Source organism: Cetorhinus maximus, chromosome 18, assembly GCF_964194155.1.
Source record: "Cetorhinus maximus chromosome 18, sCetMax3.hap1.1, whole genome shotgun sequence".
NCBI lineage: Eukaryota > Metazoa > Chordata > Chondrichthyes > Lamniformes > Cetorhinidae > Cetorhinus > Cetorhinus maximus.
In genome coordinates, this window is record NC_135896.1 from 18,395,775 (window position 1) to 18,418,798 (window position 23,024).

Here is a 23,024-nt window from a genome sequence, read left to right on the forward strand (position 1 = left end):
TGTGGTCTTCAGTTAAGAAAGATGGGTGCAAACAGCATAACATGAAACTTACTGTGTAAGCGGAAGCAGCAATGTTCACATAGAGCACTTGAGTGCACCATAGGCTGAAATGCCACAAGTGCCTGTGGCTACAGAGATGCCATCATTTGGATCAGACTTTAAACTGTGGCACCATCTGCCGTCTCAGGTGGATGTAAACAATCTCATGGTGCTATTTTGAAGAGAAAGAGAGTTCTCCCCTCATGCCTTGGCCAATACATATTCCTCAATCAACATTATAAACAGGTTATCCAGTTATTACATTGCTGTTTGTGGGACCCTAACGTGTGCAAATTGGCTGCTGCAGTTCCAACATTACAACAGAGATTGCACTTCAAAAAGTACATAATTGGCTGTAAAGCGCTTTGGGATGTGCTGAAGTCGTAAAAAGTCCTGTGTAAATGAAAGTTTTTAAAAAATTATTCAGGTTATTGGCAAGCTTAACTGGGTGAATTTTTAAGTTTCCAAGCACGTTACATGGAGATTTTGTTTGGGTGTTTGATTTCCTGCTAGAGGCACATGAACTCTTAAGGAAGTAGATTGACGGAATCAGAAATAACAGTGACTTCAAATAGAAAGTAGCCGGCTTTTCATATATAAAGTCTAAAATGTTGAACTTATCATCCCAAAATCAAGTGACTCCTGTGGCAAAATCTCAACCTGTAATCAGGAAGTTCACTATGAGATTCATCTGTAATCACACATATTGTAGATCATTTAAAGTGTCTCCAGGAGTGTAATTTAAAGTGTTACTATACCTTATCCTTGTTCAAACCAACTTTCACAATATTCTTCATCTAAGGGATATTCCTGTTCTGCCAGTAGCAATGTCCAATGTCTAGGGTGTATCAGTAGAAATCTGTACACTGATAACCCGTGGAAGTACTCGACTGGACACACATACCAATAATTCATTCCGGTTGCCCAAGAACTAAACATTCTCTCAGTATGACATTACCAGAATTACTGCTGGTAAAAACTGATTTTTGAATAGGGTCAGTTACATTGATTTGATACACTGCAATTCTCATGCTTTCACAAATGAGAATCCTATTTAATGAACAGAAAGGCCATCAGAAAGATAAGGGAAAAGACAATAAACTTACTACATACAGTCTCCAGACTATTTTAAGGTAATAATTGATTTGTAGACGATATCAAATGCCTGGACCAGTAAGCTAATCAATTAGAAAATGGTTTCACCTTGGGGCAATAACTATTGTCATGTTGCAGGGGTCTTTGCCCTTTGCCAATTGCTATGCATATCAATATGAAGAAACATATTTGCAATGTAAAACATGCGAATGGCAACTTTCCTTTCTGGTCTCCTCTGTCCGCTGATGTTGTAGCTGGTTCCCTCCCCTCAGTACTGTTCCTCCCCACTTCATCACCTACCTCTTCAAAAAAGCCATTTTTAACCAATGCTGGCCCATCTACAATCTCCTTTTCTTTTCAAAAGTCCTTGAATGGGGTTGTCACCTCCTAAATGCCTGCCTATCTTTTCTGCAACTCCATTTTCAAATTTCTCCAAACTGTTTTCTGTCCATGCCACCTGCCTGAAATGGCCCTAATCAAAGTACAACAGACATACTCTGTGACCCTTCTCATCCTTCTCAACTTCTTTGCATTCGTTCACATAGTAAACTATACTTTTCTCCATCAATGTCTGTTCTCTGACGTTCAGTCCCTTCTTTCATCTGTTACCCAGCCAATAATAGCCAGAGCACATGGTTTTGCTTGCTGTTCCACACACCATTAACCTCTGAAGGCTGCCAAAGATCTAACCTTGCCTCTTCTTTTTTCTTATCCTGCATTTTCTTTGGTAGCCGTGTCTTAGCCATCCAGGCGCTGTACACTAGAACACCCCCAAAATTGCTTATCCTCTTTCCTCCAATACCTTCCTTAAAACTCACCTCTGAGCAGGCTTTCAGTCACCTCTCTTTCAGTGTCCATTTTTGTTTGATTGCATTTCTATGAAAGAGCTTAAGTTGTTTTTATGTTTTTTTTTATTCGTTCATGGGATGTGGGAGTTGCTCGCTAGGCTGGCATTTATGGTCCATCCCTAATTTCCCTTGCCGAGGGGGTATTTAAGAGTCAACCACATTGCTGTGGGTCTGGAGTCACGTGTAGGCCAGACCAGGTAAGGACGGCAGATTTCCTTTCCTAAAGGACATTAGTGAAGCAGGTGGGTTTTTACGACAATTGGCAATGGTTTTGTGGTCATCAGACTTTTAATTCCAGATTTTTACTGAATTTGATTTTCACCATCTACAGATATCAATGCAAGCTGTTACTGCATCTACATTGATAAGCAGGATTGAGGATTATGGAGATATTTAACACTGCTTGTTTTTTGATACCCTAGGACAGATGGTAGGAAATTATAATTTGCTACATCAGAGCATTAACAGGTTGCATAAGGACACCCACGATAAATAAATCATACATGGATTCTAGCTGGAGTAGGTTGGTTAGGTTGAATGCTCTGGATTTTATAACTAAATTCAGAACAATCTAATAGCAGATTCACTTCCAAATTATTCAACGTGTGATACATAACTAATTGCTTTACAATTTTATAAACCCTTTTTCTTACTGTGAGAGAGACACAACTTCAGAAGCAACCTGCTTACAGGCTTCTGCCGGACTACTCTATAATCAACCAGCCTGCTAACAGCAAGGAGTATTTTCTTTCTGTCTGCTGTACCATTCTACCTTGATCAGCGCCCCATGATAGCACCCATAACTGTTAACACACTTGCAGGGAGCGAGGGAAGGGAGAGCAGAGCTGATTGACCTGCGAACATATGGAACAGAAATGTTCAATAAATTGTTCTTTTTAAATTAATTCTTCAATTTATTAAGTCAATTGATATTTCATATAGCTGTAATGTTGACAAATTCAAAACACAATATCCAGTGTAAAGAGATGCTTAATTCAATACCCAAGTGGCAACTGAACAATCATCGTGAGGTTGCAAACACCTGATGGCTTAAATCATTTATTTTTTTTTAAATTTTGGTGAACAGAAAAAGTGTTCAATATCACAGCTGTTTGCCTCTAGCGTTAAGGACTTAATAAAAGGACTAGGAATCTCTCATTGGTTGGACACAGTTAATAGTTGGAATACTTCAAAGGATTACATTCCATTTTACAGTTGCATACATGCAGGAATATACATTTGGTATGAAATTGTAGATTTAAAATTTTGAATTCTCCTCCTTGTACTAAAATCTCTTCATGATCTGCCCATTCACACTTCAGCCCTACGACGTCCCCCAACTCAAGCTCTCAGTCTTTAGGCTCTATTTATGTCTGCAGCCATTCCCTTTGTCCATCATAGGCTGCCATATCTGTACCTGCCGAGACCTGATGCTTTGGAATTCCCTCAGCCTCAGCTCCCTCTCCTCATTTAAGGTGTTCCTGAAAACCCATTAATTTAACAAAATTAATGACTCGGTATCCTTTTGTAGATCATGCTTTGTGAAGCACTTTTTTTTTCTACGTTGAAGGTGGTAGATAAATGTAAGATGTTGCTTAAAAACACATATATTGCTTTATTTTCAGACAACACCATGAGCCAAAAGAATACTTCTATCTCAAGTGCATCGCTAAAATTTGACTTAATCACTACTATTGGAAAACTAGCACATAGCGGATTAGTTAAAGTGTAGAATAAACAGTTTGATAAAAATGTAAATTCACACATCATTTAATTTAAAGTCAGAATATCCAGCAAAATAGTTCACATAATCAAGCAATATTTAGTAACTGTCCACAAGACAGCAACTACTGTTACTTAGATGGCATAAACACCGAAGAAATCATATCTTCAAACGTGTACTTTGTAAGGAATGATTAGATCAGGCTGCCTGGTCTTATTTGTTGATTTAAGGAACCTTTAAAACAAAATAAAAGCGTGCCCAAATGTGCATACATTTATAACACCCGTACAAGAAAATAATGTCTGGCATCTGAATATTGTACTGTAGTAACGGGTACAAATAATAATCCAAAATACATATTTTTTGAAAAGCCCACACAGTCTTATATTTATTTTAAAAGCTTTGGACAGCAGCCTAGATAAGCAGACAATAAAAAAGATAAAATCAAGATTTAAGCGGCAATTAGTCAAATACTATGGCAGATCATTGTTTAGCTAATTGTTTTCCCATAGCCAAATGGCAAGCTCAGCCAAGGAATCAATACAAGGATCACTGCTGGTACTATCTGGCTCAAGAAATTGAGTACAGCTAATTCTCCTCCGTGTTTCAACAAATTTTTGAAATTCTTCAATTTCCATTTTAAACCTTGGATACTGTCCAGGGCACACTACATAGTATTTTATCATTTCATAATAACTCCGAACAAGTTTTAAAATGTTTAGCAACAACTGGCTTAGGCTCTAATCACAGCAATTATTTTAACATGCTGACTGATACTTAATATCGCATTTCATTTTTAAAGATGTTACACACTTTCCAACTGCTTATGAAAAAAAGGGTTTTGTGTAGCTGTTAATGAAATTTGGCATTTTGTTTTCCTTTTTTGAGGGCTTATGTCGCTGCTTTGTACACTACCATCTTGGCCAATAGCTGCTAGATGTAATCAACAGGCCACAATGGCTCATGTCTGCAATGGCTGATTTTACATCGAAAATGTAACAGCAGGTTGCTAAGAGTTTTCCTTTGGATGCGCAGTAATGAATCAACAGCTAGGATTCACAGCTACCAAAGAGTAGTGTGCATCTTTTCCCTTCATCTCTGCCTCATCATTACCATCTAAACCCTGCTGCGCTGAACAGATTGGTTTGATAATTACACACAATAACTGCAGTGGGCACATAACCCTCAGCTGGCACAGGGCAGATCCCGAGCGGCAAGTTCCGTATGTAAACTACACTGATTAAGTGTACGAGGTACATCCTCCCCTGCCTGTCTGCAGCTCTGATTAGAAGCATTCAGACACTGATATTACCATATGTCATCAAAATCATGAGGTAGCAGGTCAACCAAGAGTTATAAAATTTTCAAAGTGCTATTTAATCCATCACTTTGTTCTACTGTAGAACAATTACAGACACAGTACAGCCCTAGATTAAAAACTGTAATCTCAAAAGTAAACCTTTAATCAAGATTTCACACCACTTCAGAAATTCTCATTTTTCACTTAATAGTTTTGCTCAGTTATCATTCCCTTTTCCATTTCCCTGAAGGCAGTGACACTTTGCAAAACGGCAGCAACACTTTGGCACCTCACCCAAATGGTCTTCTATCACATTTGAGCCTCGACAGCAAGTGCTGGCAGATTAGTTATAAGCACAGGGCATCAGGCAAGCCCAACCCCTCCTCACCCCAATGCCTATATGCATACTTTCCAACAGGAGTCACTGGAAAGCTTTCAGGAATGGGATTTTTGGATGATTTTTTTTCCCTCATTAGCTCAGGGACACCAAGAAAGGCAATTATATTGCACCTTCTGTCTCAAACAGCACTTAGTGCTTCACATACTATAAATTACTTTAAAGGGCAGTTTCTCATGACAGGAAGCATGCAGACATTTTGGAACATTTAAGGACATGTGTTCCTTAAAGTTCATATTTATAGCCTGAGTAAGGACTGTTGGACCAGTTACACCCTGTGTCAAAAATATTTTCATCACCACCATACCTTACCTACATCACCAATTATACAAAGTTAGTGCTTCTGCTTTACTAGTGTATGCTTGCCTGAGTCAGAAGGTTGCAGGTTCGTGCTCCAGCATTGGCTTCTCAAATGATCTAGGCTATGATCCAGTGCAGCACTCTTTCCATATTAAATTATTAAGAGCACAAATATATAAACTGGAGGACCTGTCTGCTCAAGTGGTCTTAAAATATCACTTACACAATTCAAAAAAAGTGCATTCTTGCCAACATTCCTCCCTCAGGCACCACCAAAAACAGATAATCTGGTCATTCATGCACTTTATGCCCTTGTAAACTGGCTGCTGTGTGTGTTTAAACAATTTTATGTACAGCAAGAAAAATGAATGGGTTAAAATGACGATGAAAATATTTTATTTTTATAACTTTGTAACATCGCCGGCCTCTCCTATCAGCCCCACCTATTGATGAAGCCCTCATCGAAGCATTTGTCAAATCAACTATTCCAATGCTCTCTAGCTGGCCTACCATTCTCCAACTCATCTCTAACTCTGTTGCCCATCAAGACCTGCTCACCCATTAACCTCTGTCCTTAATGATCCACACTACCTCCTGGTACCTCACCTCTCATGTATAAATGTCTTCATGGCCTCATGCCCCTCCCCATCTCTAACTCTCTCTCCCTATAAGCCCCTACCTCCAACTCAAGAACTTTGCACTTCTTTGACCAACCCTTTTGTACATTGTGTTCCTTTGCCCTATCATTGGCAACTCTAGAATTCCCTTTCTAAACCTCATTGCCTTCCTCTCCTCCCTTAAAACGGTCCTTAAAACCCAATTTTCCAAACAAGCATTTGATCAAGCCCTTCAAATACCTCCTTTTCCCAGCTATTTGTCTAATTATGCTTCTGTGAAGTGCTTTCAGTCATTTTTCCACTCTACAGTATTGGTTGCTATATAAATGCATAGCAGTAGGAGAGAATCAACTGTATATTTAAGGCTACTTTAAATAATTAGAAATTTCACTGGTAAAGGCTAGGTGAGCTTTATGCATGAAATTACATATATGTAGAGCTTAGTTTTCCCGATTAGACTAGTTAAATTGGTTGCTACAACTTGATGTTATCCACCACAAAATTCCAAGAAGAAATGTCGCAAGTGCCAAACTGGTAGATGCAAAATAGTCTCACAAGGAACTACAACCTTTTAAAAACCTAAATGCAAGTTACTGCCTAATGGGTGCATCAAAGGAGCACTTGTGTGCTTGACACATATGCTGATGGAACTGGTCCGGGCAGTTATCCATCTGTAATAGCCAGCTGCCTCATTCATTCTGACACATGCTGCAGAATCTGCTGTAGCTTAAATGACAACCTCTGAAGTGTCTGTTCTTAGTTGATCTTTATCAATTATTTAAATGGCTTCAATCTGAATGGGCCAATTGCCTTTGGCTAGCAAACATTCCCTTCTATTTCTCACCCAATTTATTTGGGCCTAATCATCTGAACATTTGCACCATCCTCTCTTATGGCTTTTGAATAGTCAGTAAAAAAAAAAATCCACACATCAGTTATACTTCAACTTAAGCATCAACTGCATCAGCACTCCAGCAAACTTGCTGCTTTACATTAGATATCAGCAATGTATTAACCCAGTATTTTTTTTTTAAATTGTATTTCACCTAAATGTCAAAGACTGGGGAAAACTGGAAAAGCAAGGACATGGTTTTCAGACTCGTACAACATTTGGGAAAATTCAGCCTTCCTATTTCTTCCATTTCGTACTCTTTAAGTTAGATCTTTCTTTAAGAATTCAACACTACCACAGCAGGGCAAATATGCTGAATTACATTAGGAAGTGTCCAGAACTGGTCTTCCAAGTACAAGAGGAGTCAATTAGACTTACTTCCTAAATTTCTTGAAATGACTATTTGGTGAAAGGAAAGCACAATTAGGCAGGAGGTATGGACTCGAGGAACAAAGAGAAAATACTTTAGAATATCTTCATAAATCATATCTGTAGTATTATCTACCATGCACTAAACTCATTATTTGCGATGAAGGAGAAAGCCTTACTATGGCAAGATTTTTTTTGCAATAGATTGCTCTCGTTTTCACCCTTAAAAAAAGTTACCTGCCAAGACATTTTTTCAACTGCAAGATGCAGCCTTCATTTGAGTGCAAGTTAAACAAAAATGATTGTCTATCTATTTAGTGCATTTAGACATGAATAAATAAAAACAAAAACAGAATTACCTGGAAAAACTCAGCAGGTCTGGCAGCATCGGTGGAGAAGAAAGGAGTTGACGTTTCGAGTCCACATGACCCTTCAACAGAACTGTAGTTCTGTTGAAGGGTCATGTGGACTCGAAACGTCAACTCTTTTCTTCTCCACCGATGCTGCCAGACCTGCTGAGTTTTTCCAGGTAATTCTGTTTTTGTTTTGGATTTCCAGCATCCGCAGTAGTTTTTTGTTTTTATGAATAAATAAAAGCCTTGTATTTTTGTAGCGTTTTCCTGACCTCAGAATAATTAAGTACTTTAGAAGTGTAGCCACAGTTGCAAAATATGAAACACGGCGTTCAATTTATGCCCAGCAAGTTCTTACAAACAGCAATGTGATAATAACCAGATAATTGTTTTAGTGATGTTGATTAACGGGTAATATTGGCCAGGACACTCAACTGCTTTTCTTCAAAATAGTGCTGTGGGATCTTTTGCATTCACCTGAGAGAACAGAGGTGCAAAGTTTGGCTGAACAACTTTAATATTGGTTATAAATTTTACTGTTATACAACAGTGCTTTGCACTCATCTTGAAATATTCCAATTTACCAAGGCAGAATCCAGAAGAGTCTTTCACCTTTAAAAATGAACTGAAGAAATCTATCAATTCAATAAAATCATTTTCAACGTACCATACAGCACTCATACACTATACACATTTGTGGTTTCATCAAACGTAACCAAGCTTAACAACTGATATTTCACAATATTGCATATGCTGGGAACAGACACAGTGCTTACCAGAGCAGAGTTTTACTTTTCTACCTCTGTGCTTAAAGATTCTAATAACTTATTTGTAGTGGCCAAAGGTTCTTCTAATCTTCAAAAAGAAAAAGAACAATTTGGCTCTCACTCTCCCCTATAAATGTTGTTAGTTTAGAGCTTTAGAAATAAAACCAGCCCTTTGATGGGTTTTAGTTATTCCAGAAGCCCTGAATGCAGAATTACTGCCAGTACAAGTGAGCACCAATTTAATTAGCAGCAAATTAACCATGTTCCACCAGCCTACCTTTTCCTTCAAAATAGCTTTAATAGGACCAATTTCAAATCAGGCACCCAATTCTTAGTGCAGCAAGCTGGAACTCAAATTAGAGTAAAAAAACTTTATAAATAAGGAAAGTTGCACCTATTTTTTTTAAAAAGCATGTTCAATTGTGTCAAGGGGAACAGATTAAAGAAATTCCAACTTCAAATGCTCAAAAAGTAGAGGGAATGCCAGTAGTGCCCATTTTTGCAACAATGTTGTACTTAAATCTCTTCAACCGGTTTTCCTTCAAACACCTATTCAATTTGATCTTGAACGCTGAGCTAATTTCTGCCTCAACCACTGATCCTGGAAGTAAATTCTAGTCTCAAAGCTCTACGTGAAGTAGTTTCTCCTACCATCTATAAATTTCTTGTGATTATTCTTGTATCTGTGGCCCTTCATCATTGATCCTTTACACACTGGAAAGTCAGTTTCCATCCACCCAGCCCTATTCTTTCTTAACGTTAAATACATCTATGTAGCCTCCATAATCCGCACTGCCAAAAAAAAGTCAATTTTTCCAATGCATTCTGCATACACATATTTCCTCAATCCAGGCAGAAAAAGTCTGAGACGTGAAGCCACATTTATTACCTCAATGTTTCAAAGGTATACAACTCTCACCGTGAAGGTTTGGAGCAGGAACATTACAAACATAAGTTGTACCTGTTGTTTGGATGTTGTTGGGGCGTCACCATTGGAAGATGCTCCTGAAACCAAAACACCATCATCTATGCAGCCTAGCGATTTAAGTCCTTGCTTGAGGATGTCTCTCAGTCTCTGGTACTGGGGTCTGTCTTTGTAACCCAGGGATAACACATCTTCGAAATATTTTGACAACACAGCTGCATTAAAGAAATAAATATTTAAGTCTCCTTGGAACAGTGGTTTAGTGTCCAGCTTAATTTAATCAGGGATATTAATCTTTTTCTTCCATTTTTGCTCAAAGGGCAAGTGAAGAGTTACCCTTCCCAATTCCACTCCTCAGCAGTCAGACAACCATACAAGTTAGAGGTAGGCCATTCAGCCCCTTGAGCCTACTCCGCCATTCAATAAAATCAATGCTGATCGGATTGTGGCCTCAAATCCACATTCTGCCTACCCCGGTATCTACCTCTGCCTTAAAAAATATTCACTAACTCTGCCTCCCCCCACCCTCTGGTGAAGAGAGTTCCAAAGATTCACAACCCTCAGAGAAAATTTCCTCTAATCTCTGTCTTAATTGGGAGGCATTATTTTTAAACTGTGTCCTCTCGTTCCAGTCTCTCCCACGAGGGGAGACATCCTTTCAGCATCCACCCCGTCAAGCACCCTCAGGATCTTGTGTGTTTCTATAAGATTATCTCTCATTCTTCTATACTCCAATGGATACAGGCCCAGCCTGTCCAACTTTCCCACATAGGATAACCCCGTCCAACCCAGGTAACACGCGAGTGAACCTTTTCTGAACTGCTTCTAACCCAGTTAGAACACAATCAACCAAATTCATATCCAAAATGTAATAGTATTTTGTAATCAGCTATCAAGAACAGTATGCACTGACAGATAAAATAATTGTCCTCTCGTATAGACCACTACAACATAAACTGTCATTTCACATTATGTAAATGCAAAAATACCAGCCCCTGAGCAAATGCGGTGCCATCAAGTAGATCACAACAAACCCAGGGCTGTCTTTTAAGAAAAAGGGAAAGGAAGGGCCAGCAATAGTAAACACTCAAAGATTTGTAGGGTCATGTAGCACCTGGTGCAGGACTGAGGCATACAGATCAGGATTCAAGAAGGTCTCAAGTTCGACCTAGGTCAAGCTATCAGATCTCAACCAAGGTGGCTTTAATTGGTTTCAGTGCTCTGAACCAAAATTCCACCAGGACAATCCTGTGGTGCTCAACTTTACTTCCGCTAAATCCTATAGTGTGATATGGTGACATTTTGGGTGTTTTTTCTTCCTTCAAGAGCAGGTAATTGCTCAATATTGCTGAAAACAAATTCAGTGACATGGTTAACAAAAGTTTCCCTCAAGAAAACCAACTGTCAAAAATTACATGCAGTGCACAAAGTAGCTCCAACAAGCAACATCAATACTTTATCCAAGTTTAATGAGGTACAACTGGATGGCAAGTAGGACTTAAAACACACTTTATTGAAAAGTAACTGATCCACTTAATGAACTGAATCAGCCACCACCTCCCACCCTAACACCTACCCCAACCCCTCATCTGTTGCCCGAACAAACCAGGTAATTCTAAACAGCAATTTGGAATTTCCCACCTGGCTTATTTTTGCAAGGAAAGCATTTCTCCATCAAACCTGGAATGTCTTCTCTGTATCTAGCAGAGAACAAAAACAGATTTAGTCAGATTTGAGTTTATTTTCATATTACAGACTTTTCTACACAGTAAGAATATTGGGTTCAAAGTGCCAATACAGGAATTAAAATGCATTTCAGATTGTCACTTGCATCCCCAATAAACAAATTTGTCAGGATTGACTTTGGGAATTGGAGAACAATACTTCAGTGCTCAAACTTTACAAAATTATGAAGAAGCAATAGCAATCTGTTCAGTTATTTATCAGTCACTGCTACAGGTCGAAAAGCTATGCCACATCATGATAGCCTTTACATTCAAGGCACAGGGGTGTGGAAAGTTTGACTCATCACACATTACAATAAAGCTTGAATTCCATCTGAATTTGAACTCAAGGTTCTATCCCTTTATTTGACAACCAGTTCAAGGAATGTCACTTTATTGCAACTGATTATAGCCCCTTTGACAAAGCAAACTGTCCCAAGAAGCTTCACAGTTACAGAACAACCTGGAAGAAATAAAGAAAACGGATGAGGGACAAGTGCACAAATACACAATCAAGAGGATTTCAATGGTAGGGAGATACATAGAAAGGCGAATACTAGAAGTAGTTTGGGCCATTCTATTTGTGCTGGTCCTAAACCACAGCAATCCAAAACCAAGAATACTTTTGCATTCAACCGCTTTCTCTATTTCAAAGATTTCTTCAATTTTTCTTGAAATGCAATGTTTTCTGCCTCAGCCACTTCACATGGCAAAACATCCCATGCTTCAAGGGAACTGAGGAAATAAATACCTTCTTAACTCCCTCTTTACTCTACATCTCATTATTGTAGTTTTCCCAGCCCTGGCACCGTCCTATTATATCTATAGTGAACAGCATTAATACTCATTTTTTAAAGAGGCACCCAAAATTATGCATACACTATTGGCAGTCTAGCGTCCTGAATTAATTCATCATTATTTCTTGACTCTCATAAGCTCATCAGCCTTGGCTCATTTCTGTACTCTTGCCTCAAAGTCAAAGTTGTAAGTGCCATTCCAGAGCCTTGAATACATAATCTAAGCTAACACTTTATAACAGTACTGAGAGATTGCTAAACTGTTAGAGGTGCCATCTTTCAATTAAAACATCCCATTTTCTTGCTTAGATGGAGATAAAAGATCCTATTGTACTATTTGAATGGGAGCATTGGAGTTCTCCAGGTGTTCAGACCAATCACTGAGGAGCAGGGAGCCTAATTTATGCTAGCCAATTCGCTAAGTAAGGAACAGCGAGAGAGAGAGAGCAGGTCCATCAGTATCGGGAAAAAAAGGTAAGTTAACACCTCCTTAGAACTATATTATTAAGTTCAACATGGCATTCCATCCAGGTGCTTACTTGAGTTTCTCATCTCTGACATAGTTTGCATCCTTTAGATTGTCCTCCCAGGGAAGTCTCCCACTGAGCCACTGCAACATGCAATATCCCAAGATTTCCAAGTCACCACGTCTAGAAGCAGCTGAAGGTGGGATATATTGTCAATAAGATAAAACGTATATAGGGTATAATTGAAGTATTAAGATACTTAAGTATTAAGATCCATTCATATGAACAAAATCAACATCCCTTCAGAGGACAACAAGCATGTCAAATGTTATTTCATTTAGCAGCTCACCTGAAACAGTATTAGCATTTAAGTACAAAGCTAACAGTTCAATTAATTTACATTGAAGTTAACTGAAAGAACAAGTAGGGTGGTCTTAAAACCTACTGCTCTGCAGTAGAGCAATTGATGTCCGTAAACTGTCATGACAAATCACAGATGTAAGCTTTGCTATCATGAGATGCTAATTGGAGGTCAGGTATTGAACCAAAAGGAGGATGGTTGGGTCAGGGAGTGGTGAGAGGTTAATTCTTATATCTTTTAAGGATGATTCTGATTTAGAATGGAAAGATGCAGGATATGATGCAAAGTTATGTTCAAATTAAAGCAGAAGCACAATATTTCACAATGTAGTACAATGCTGTAACCATACTTAATCACAAAGTATAAAAACGTGCACTAAAAATCCACAACTGGGGCATATTGTGTAGGCCATACCAGGAACTTCCATCAGTTCATTAACAGCACTTAGCCCTTTTTGTGAAGCCCACCAGACTCACATACAAAAACCACTTTGACTTTGCCTTAGTGCCATCAGCTCCCAACAATATGAAGAGAGAGAGTTTTCCAAGTGTCATGTCAGTAGAGAACTAGGTTTTTGCTGCGTCTCCCGGGAGCTGCTATCAAATGGGTGGAGTCCATTTCAGCATGTTTGTATGGCCTGACCTTCATGGTGGAAATTTTTCAGTAGTTGGCTGGCTGCTTTTATAGTCATCATGAAGTCATCACATCATGCATGTGCAGAGGCAACCAGTTCACTGGGTTTACAATCGGGAGCTGACTCAGATAGCTCCAGCTACACTCAGAATTCAGCGCAGCAACACTTTTACACTGTTCTTCTGGGAACCCAGACTACGATAAAATAACAACTTAAGTTGGTCCTGTATGGACAGAGATTCTGAAATACCAGTCTTCCCGTCTCATTGAATTACTGGATTAATATGAAAATTGTTTCCAACAAGATATTAAATTTTATGAGAAGTACTTTTATGCTTTAAATTACTGGTTCCATAGTCAGAATAACAAAGATGAAGCACACTGCAGCTGCTCACAAACACAACTAATTACTAACTGCTTACTAATTTTCGAAAAAAACAATTTGGACCATCTTTAAAACAGACACGTCCTTGCAAATTAAAAGCATTAAAAATCTTGCTAGACGTCTAGCAGGCATCAAGGGCACTGCCTCCTCCAGCAGGGTTATAACATGCACATTATTTGAAAATAGAGCATTCACAAAGTGTAGGGTTCCCTTGGCGCTCTCAGGCTTGCTTATTAAGGGCATTCAGATGTACAACTATGGAAGAGTGTGCAGAAATGTACAACAGCTAGCGGTATCCATTTTGCAGTTTAGTTGAGTGACTATTTGATCCTGTACTAAAATTAATATCCAAGTACCATTTTAACACCTTGGGTAAAAATTCTCAGTCCAAGTTAATTAGCTAGTAGGAAGACAACCACTTTGAAAGTTGTCTCCTGGTTGCTATGAAACCAATCTAATGGAAAGCTCAAAAGAAAGGAATGGGGTTGTTTTAAAGTTGTATCATTGCTCAGTTCTTTAGCGAGGCCCATTTTAGAAATAATCTGAATGACTGAAATCAATTTCATCCCGGTCATTTTTCTTCTAAAAAGTGATTTGAGTTTCTATTATAGTAGTCTACGGTGCTTCTTAATCAGCCTCAATACTTAAGAGGCCATTGGTCAATTCGAAAATATGAAATTGTTCTTTAAATTAATCAGTAGATCACTGAATGGAAATACAGCAGGTGTAACTCTGTGGAAGAATGCACTGACACTTCAAAATGAACAGAAAGAAAATGGAATATGGTTTGAACAGTTGAGTTTATAAAAAGATAAGTAGAACTGTTCAACGCTTAGGCCGGGATTTTCTAGCCCTGCTGTGGCGGGACGCGCTACGGGGGATGCGGTAGCCCATCGACTTTCAGCGGGACTGGACGATCCCAGCAGCGGGCCCGGTCGGAAAATCCCATCCTCAGTTTACAGTATACCTAGGATTTGGAATACATTCAAAATGATATTTTACAAAACCCACAAAAGCATGAAAAGAATGCTTCATTATCCACACAGTGAAAGTGACCAAAAGAAAATTTCCAGTCATGTAAAGATATGGGTAATTTGTGTCTGCTCAGTATAAAATAAAGGTTATAGTTTAATGTGATAAAGTGTTTAGTTAACTTACTCACTAATGACTAGAATCAAACCTTGCATGATAATGTTAAAGACCGCTACCAAGCTGTAGCAATAGGCCAATTATTAATAAGCAGAATGTCATGTGAATGAGATTATCCAGAGATAAATGACAAGTTAGTTAAGGGTCACTCAGCCTCTGGTGGAAGGTCATTCTAACAGCTGACTATATTCATTAAAGTGCCATTTACTCTCTCTGTGCAATTCACACTGCACATTACAAATTATTCAACTAGTCGACTCGAGATAAATGCACACCTGATCCAAGCAATCAATTTTAATATTTCCTATTCAGTCCTAGTGTATGCACAATTCTACAACAAATACTCCAGGTTCAAATAAAACATTACCAATTTGTTATATTTAGCATTCCCAATGTGGTATTGACAATTCATCCAATTTCACAAATTAACTGCAGTTTCATTTAATTTTTCATATGTGGTAACTGCTTTAAAAAAGTATGGAAAGCAAAATTACAACCGCATTCTGCTTTAAATTGATAAAAAATATATTTGTCTCAAGGATAATTTTTAGAAATCAGGATTGAAGAATAGGGAATTTGAATAGAACTGATAGCAAGGACAGATAAATATAAAGCAAACCAAGCAAGTATAATAGCCCCACCACCTTTCATGGATCTGAAACTGGTGTATAATAAGCAATGTGGACATTAAAAATCATATCTTGTCCAGGGCAAACAGCCATAATTCCAGTCTTGTCCAGGCCAGAACAAGCCAAAATCAGAGAACACATGGCAGCCAATTTTAGGATTAACAGGATGTTGCAGTTGGGACTTTTTCCTAACACTTCTTCTCATGTTCACAGCTAGACTCTGTTCCAAAAGCAGCCAGTGTCCCTTATGAACCCAAAGAAATTTGCCAATATAATGAAAAATAATTCAGCAAGATGAGATACTCAAGACAAAAAAAATCTTTTATCTAGTTTGTTCATCTAAATAAAGGGTACTCTACTTTCTGGTCTGGCTTTGCAACAAGGCCAAATAATTCATCAAAATGTCAGATAAATTGGATACAAACCTCAACAGCTTGACAAATGCTTTCAAGGTTGTCATGGAATGCATCATTTAGTGTATTCAAATTTGATCCCTTAATTTTTGATTTAAAACAAAGACCAGATCAATTATGATGAAACTGATTTAAGGCTAATTTTTCCAACGTAACCTTTTAACAATGGAACTAGGATTCACAACCATGCAGAGCAATACCTTGTAAAGGCAAATCTTTAAACTATATATTGTGCAGGAGAGAAAGGGGAGATAAAGAAAATGATAGCCTAATTCATGTGATTTAAAAAATGCAAAAGCGACAGCACTTCTAGGCAGCTACAAATTTCAGAAATATATTTAAATTGTCATGGGTTTCTTCCTCCTTTTCCATCAAATTAAAGAGATGCAAGAGGGGGCAGAGCAGTGGGAACTTAAAGAGGTGCAAGAGGGGAGAGAGCGGTGAGAGCTTAGAGAGCATGAAAGGGCAGAGAGCAGCAAGAATTTAGAGGTGCAGAAGGGAGAGAGTGGCAAGAGCTTAAAGAGGCGCGAGAGGGGAGAGAGCAGCGAGAGCTTAAAGAGGCACACAAGGGGAGATTACAGTGAGAGCTTGTGGTGCGAGTGGGGAGAGAGCAGCGAGAGCTTAAAGAGGTGCACGAGGGGAGATTACAGTGAGAGCTTGTGGTGCGAGAGGGGAGAGAGCAGCGAGAGCTTAAAGAGGCACAAGAGGGGAGATAGCAGCGAGAGATTAAAGAGGCACACGAGGGGAGATTACAGCGAGATCTTGTGGTGCGAGAGGGGAGAGAGCAGCGAGAGCTTAAAGAGGCACACGAGGGGAGATTACAGTGAGAGCTTGTGGTGTGAGAGGGGAGAGAGCAGCGAGAGCTTAAAGAGGTGCACGAGGGGAGATTACAGTGAGAGCTTGTGGTGCGAGAGGGGAGAGAGCAGCGAGAGCTTAAAGAGGCACAAGAAGGGAGATAGCAGCGAGAGATTAAAGAGGTGCGAGATGGGAGAGAGAAGCGAGAGCTTAAAGAGGCTCGAGAGGGGAGATAGCAGCGAGAGATTAAAGAGGTGCGAGATGGGAGAGAGAAGTGAGAGTTTAAAGAGGCACGAGACGGGAGAGAGCAGCGAGAGCTTAAAGAGGTGCGAGATGGGAGAGAACAGCGAGAGCTTAAAGAGGCACAAATGGGGAGATAGCAGCGAGAGATTAAAGAGGTGCGAGATGGGAGAGAATAGCGAGAGCTTAAAGAGGCGCAAGAGCAGTGAGAGCTTGAGGTGCGAGAGGGGAGAGAGTGGTGAGAGCTTAGAGAGGCATGAAATGACAGAGAGCAGCAAGAGCTGAAAGAAGTACATGGGGGGGACAGCAGCAAGAGCTTAAAGAGGGACAGAAGGGAGAGCGCAGTGAGAGCTTAGAGAGGCGTGAGAGGGGAGAGAGTGGAAAGGGCTTCATGAGGCATGAGAGGGGACAGGGCAGTGAGAGCTTAAAGAGGTGTGAAAGAGGAGAACGCGGGGAGGCCAGTCTGTGGACCGACCACATTCTGAAAAAAATCTGATGTCACAGGGAAACAGGTAAGGCATTGATTGGTAAATATTTTGCTTGTTTTCTTTGAAAATTTCTGTAATTTATTTGTAGTTGTAAGGCTGTATTAGTAAACTTTACTTGCAGTAGTAAAGCTTACTGGGAGCAGGGTATATTAATTATAAATTAATTTAGAAAATAAATCAACACATAATAAAGATGGCAGGGCAGGTGATTTGTCGTGATTGCAAAACATGGGAGTTCCTGGACCAACGTGAATCAGGGTAAACACATCTGTAGTTAAGTGGCTGCAGCTTGAGGGGCTTTAACTCAGTCATTGAGCTGAAGGCCGAGATGCAGACACTGTGATGCATCAGGGAGGGAAATTACCTGAACACTTTGCACCAGGAGGCAGTCATACCCCTTAGGGTACAGCCTTCTGATTTGGTCAATGGTCAGGAACAGGTGGGTGTGACTGTGAGTGAGGCAGGTGTGGGGACCCAAAAGGTAGAAGTGGAGCAGCCTCAGCCCTTGCAATTGTCCAGCAGGTTCGAGGTTCTTACAGTCTGTATGAATGAAAGCAAAGAGTTGCAATGTGGATGAACAAACTGATCATGGCACTGAAGTAAAGTAAGCCATTCAAGTGGGGGGGGTTAATAGAAATGTAGTGGGAGTAGGGGACAGTATAGTTAGAGGGATGGACACAGTTTTCTGCAGCCAAGAGCATAGATGGCTGTCTTGCCTGCCCGGTGCCAGGGTTCAGGACATTTGCTCAGGGTTGGAGAGGAACTTGCAGTGGGAGGGGGAGGATCTACGTTGGTACCAATGATGTAGACAGAACTAGGAAAGGGGTTCTTCTTAGGGATTAGGAGCAGCTAGTGGCCAAATTAAAAAGCAGAACCTCAAATAATCTCTGGCTTATTACCTGAGCCATGAGCAAATTCATGTAGGGTAAATAAGATTAGAGTGATGAATGTGACTCAAAGACTGAACAAAGAACAAAGAGAAGTACAGCACAGGAACAGGCCCTTCGGCCCTCCAAGCTTGCGCCGACCATATTGCCCGTCAACTAAAACATTTTGCACTTCCGGGGTCCGTATCCCTCTATTCCCATCCTATTCATGTATTTGTCAAGCTGCCTCTTAAACACCACTATCGTACCTGCTTCCACCACCTCCTCTGGCAGCAAATTCCAGACACTCACTACCCTCTGTGTAAAAAACTTGCCCCGCACATCTCCTCTATAGTTTTCTCCTCTCACCTTAAATCTATGTCCCCTAGTAATTGACTCTTCCACCCTGGGAAAAAGCTTCTGACTATCTACTCTGTCCATGCCATTCATAATTTTGTAAACTTCTATCAAGTCGCCCCTCAATCTCCGGTGCTCTAGTGAGAACAATCCGAGTTTCTCCAACCTCTCCTCATAGCTAATAACCTCCAGACCAGGCAGCATCCTGGTAAACCTCCTCTGCACCCTCTCCAACGCCTCCATATCCTTCTGGTAATGTGGCGACCAGAATTGAACGTAATATTCCAAGTGTGGCCTAACCAAGGTTCTATACAGCTGCAGCATGACTTCCCAGCTTTTATACGCATTCCCTGCCAATGAAGGAAAGCATGCCATATGCCTTCCTGACTACCTTATCCACCTGCGTTGCCACTTTCAGTGACCTGTAGACCTGTACACCCAGATCCCTCAGCTCCTGGTGTGGGAGAAATGGGTTTAGCAATTCAAGGGGCACTGGCACCAGTACTGGAGAAAGTAAGAGCTGTACCGTTGGGATAATCTTCAACTGAACCATGCTGTGACCAGTAGTTTGGCGAGTCATAAATAGTGGAGGGGAAGGGAACATGCGAGAGGAGATGTAGTAAATCAAAGGGAAACAACGAGGTAATACAGCAGCATAGTGATTTTGGTAATGCTAACCAGAGTGTGGCAGGAAGGGACAGAGAACAAAATGAAGAGAGCACCAGCAGATAAGGCTGGCGAGTGCAATAATGGTAAAACGGAAAGAGTTAAAGGCTCTGTATCTGAATGTGTGCAATTCGTAACAAATTGGATGAATTGTTAGCACAGATAGAAATAAACGTGTTAAAAGCAAAATACTGGGGATGCTGGAAATCTGAAACAAAAACAAAAATAGCTGGAAACACGTAGCAGGTCTGACAGCATCTGCGGAGAGGAATACAGTTAACATTTCGAGTCCATATGACCCTTCATCAGAATAAATATGCATTTACGATAGCCATTACAAAGACATGGGGCAGAATTTTGCTGTCAGCGAGCAGGGGGCGGGGCCTGCTCGCCGACACACAAAATTACGTGAGATGACATCAGGCGGAACCCCCAACGTCACCCCGCCCCATTTAAATTTTCAGGAAGGCGGGAGTGCAGCAAAATCAGCTGCGGGCCCGCCGACCTGTCAATGGCCAATTGAGGCCATTGACAGGATCATTTAAACAATTAAAGGACCTGCCCGTCCAACCTTAAGGTTGACGGGTCGGCCAGGAGGCCTGGCGGCAAATAGAGAAAATATGAAACCTCATCCAGCGGCGGGATGAGGTTTCATGCAGGGTTCTAAAAATTTTAATAAAGTTATTCTGTATTCATCGTCACATGAGGGGGACATGTAAGGGAATTTCTTTTTCTATTTTTAATATTTTTCAAAGTCCAGGCGATCTCCCTGAGGCTGCACTTCGCCTCAGGGAGATATGCGCTCTTTTGTGTGCATGCGTGAAAGAGTGCACTCTCGATTTCAGGGACTCCCCCCCACCGCACAGGGAGCGCATAGCACTTCTCGCCGGACATCATGCTGGGCGGGCCTTAATTGGCCCGCCAACGTAAAATGGCGGTGTGGCCCGTTTCACTGGCAGGGATCGGTTCCGCACCCGCCGGAGATTGGGTCGGGCCCGCCCGCCTGACAGGCAGAAACTTCTGCCCATGGTTGCAGGGTGACCAAAGCTGGGACCTAAATATTGAAAAGTATTTGACATTCCAAAAAGAAAGGAAGCTAGGAAAAGGTAGTTCTGTTGATTAAGCATGCCACCACAGTAGTGAGAGATGACCTTAGCTCAAAACAGCGAGATGCAGAATCAGTTTGAGTAGAGCTAAGAACTAGCAAAGCTGAGAGGTCACTTGTGGGAGTAGTTTATAGCCCCCTAACATAGTTACATGGTGGACAGAGTAAACAAGATGATATAAATGCAGCGTGCAAGAACCATGGACCTCTTTAATTTATACGCAGATTGGGCAAATCAGACTTTTAAAAATTTGTTCATGGGGTGTAGGCGTCGCCGGCTGGGCCAGCATTTATTGCCTATCCCTAATTGCCCTTGAGAACTGAGTGGCTTGCTCGGCTATTTCAGAGGACATTTAAGAGTCAACCACATTGCTGTGGACCTGGAGTCACATGTGGGCCAGACCAGGTAAGGACAGCAGATTTCCTTTCCTAAAGAACATTAGTGAAACAGATGGGTTTTTACAACAATCGACAATGGTTTCATGGCCATCATGGCCAGATTCAAACCCGGGTCCCCAGAGCATAACCTTGGGTATATGGAGTACTAGTCCAGTAACAATACCACTATGCCACCACCTGCCCCTAGCAAAGGTAACCTAGAACATGGGTTCATAGAGTGTATTTGGGATAATTTCTTAGAGCAGTACATTCTAGAGCGAACCAGGGAGCAGACTATTCTGGACCTGGTAATGAGACAAGATTAATCAATAACCTCACAGTAAAGGAGCCTCTAGGCAACAGTGATCATAACACGATAGAATTTCATGTTCAGTTTGAAGAGGAGAAGTATGAGCCTAATACTAGTGTTTTAAACCTGAATAAAAGGTAATTATGAGGGTATGAAAGCAGATCTAGCTAAAATGAACTGGGAAACTAGGTTAAAGGTAGGACAGTAGAGATACAGTGGCAGGCTTTTAAGGAGATATTTAATAACTCTCAGCAAACATTTATCCCAGTGAGAAAGAAAGGCTCTTTGAGAAGGATGCATCATCTGTGGCTAAATAAGGAAGTTAAAGGGTAGTATCAAATTGAAAGAAAAACTGTACAAATCTGCAAGGATTAGTGGGAGGTCAGAAGATTGGTCAGATTTTAAGAACCAGCAAAGAATGATTAAAAAATAATAAAGAGGGAGAAAGAAGAATATGAGAGAAAGCTCGCTCATAAGAAGATGTTAGTAAGGGTTTTTACAAGTATTTAAATAGGAAGAGAGTAACCAACACTAATGTTGGCCATCTAGAGAATATGTCTGGGGAATTGATAATGGAAAACAAGGAAATGGCAGAGGCATTGAACAAGTGTTTTGTGTCTGTCTTCACTGTAGAAAACTTCCCAAAGATACTTGAAAATCAAGAGATGAATGGAGGGAGGAGCTTAGAACAATCACCATTACTACAGAAAAGCTGCTGGGAAAACTATTAGACCTAAAGGTTGACAAGGACCAGGTGGCCTGCATTGTAGGGTCATAAGATAAGTGACTGCAGAGATAGTAGATGTATTGGTTATAACCTTCCAGAATTCCTTAGATTCTGGAAGGGTCCCAGGGGATTGGAAAATAGCTAATGTGACATCTTTAGTCAAGAAGAAGGAGACAGAAAGCAGGGAACTACAGGCCATTTAGCCTAACATCTGTCATAGGGAAATTGCTGGAATCTATTATTAAAGAGGGTATTAGCAGGGTACTTAGAAAATCATAATTTGATCAGGCAGAGTCAAAATGGGTTTGTGGAAAGGAAATCGTGTTTAACTAATTTATTAGAGTTTTTTTGAGGAAGTAACAAGCAAGGTGGATAAAGAAGAACCTGTAGATATGGTGTACTTGGATTTTCAGAAGGCATTTAATAAGGTGCCACATCAAAGGTTACTACATAAGATAAGATTACATGTTGCAGGGGACAACATATTAGCAGGAAGCAGAGAGAAAGGATAAATGGGTCTTTTTTGAGTTGGCAGGCTGTAACAAGTGGAGTGCCACAAGGATCAGTGCTGGGGCCTCAACTATTTACAATCTACATCAATGATTTGGATGAAAGGACTAAATTTGTCAATCACACCAAGATAGGTAGAAAAGTAAGTTGTCAAGAGGAGGCAGAGAGTCTGCAAAGGGATGGAGATGGAGATGGGTTAAGTGAGTGGGCAAAAAATTAGCAGATGGAGTACAATGTGGGAAAATTTGAACTTGCCCATTTTAGCAGGAAGAATAGAAAAGCAGTATACCATTTAAATGAAGAAAGATTGCAGAGCTCAGTGGTACAGGTGGGGTCTGGGTGTTCTGGTGCATAAATCACAAAAAGTTAGTATGCAGATACAGCAAGTGATTAAAAAGG

General features: G+C 40.3%; 1 protein-coding gene across 1 annotated transcript in view; it reads right to left on the reverse strand.

The window, feature by feature from the left end:
* Window positions 1–23,024, reverse strand: part of vrk1 (VRK serine/threonine kinase 1) — a 67,547-nt gene that overhangs the window by 7,823 nt on the left and 36,700 nt on the right. Inside the window, exons 9-11 of the mRNA XM_078562170.1 lie at window positions 12,686–12,806; window positions 11,267–11,325; window positions 9,662–9,840 (exon numbers count right to left, since the gene is read on the reverse strand). Of these exons, the coding sequence (XP_078418296.1) occupies window positions 9,662–9,840; window positions 11,267–11,325; window positions 12,686–12,806 (359 nt within the window). The remainder of the gene's footprint in view (window positions 1–9,661; window positions 9,841–11,266; window positions 11,326–12,685; window positions 12,807–23,024) is intronic.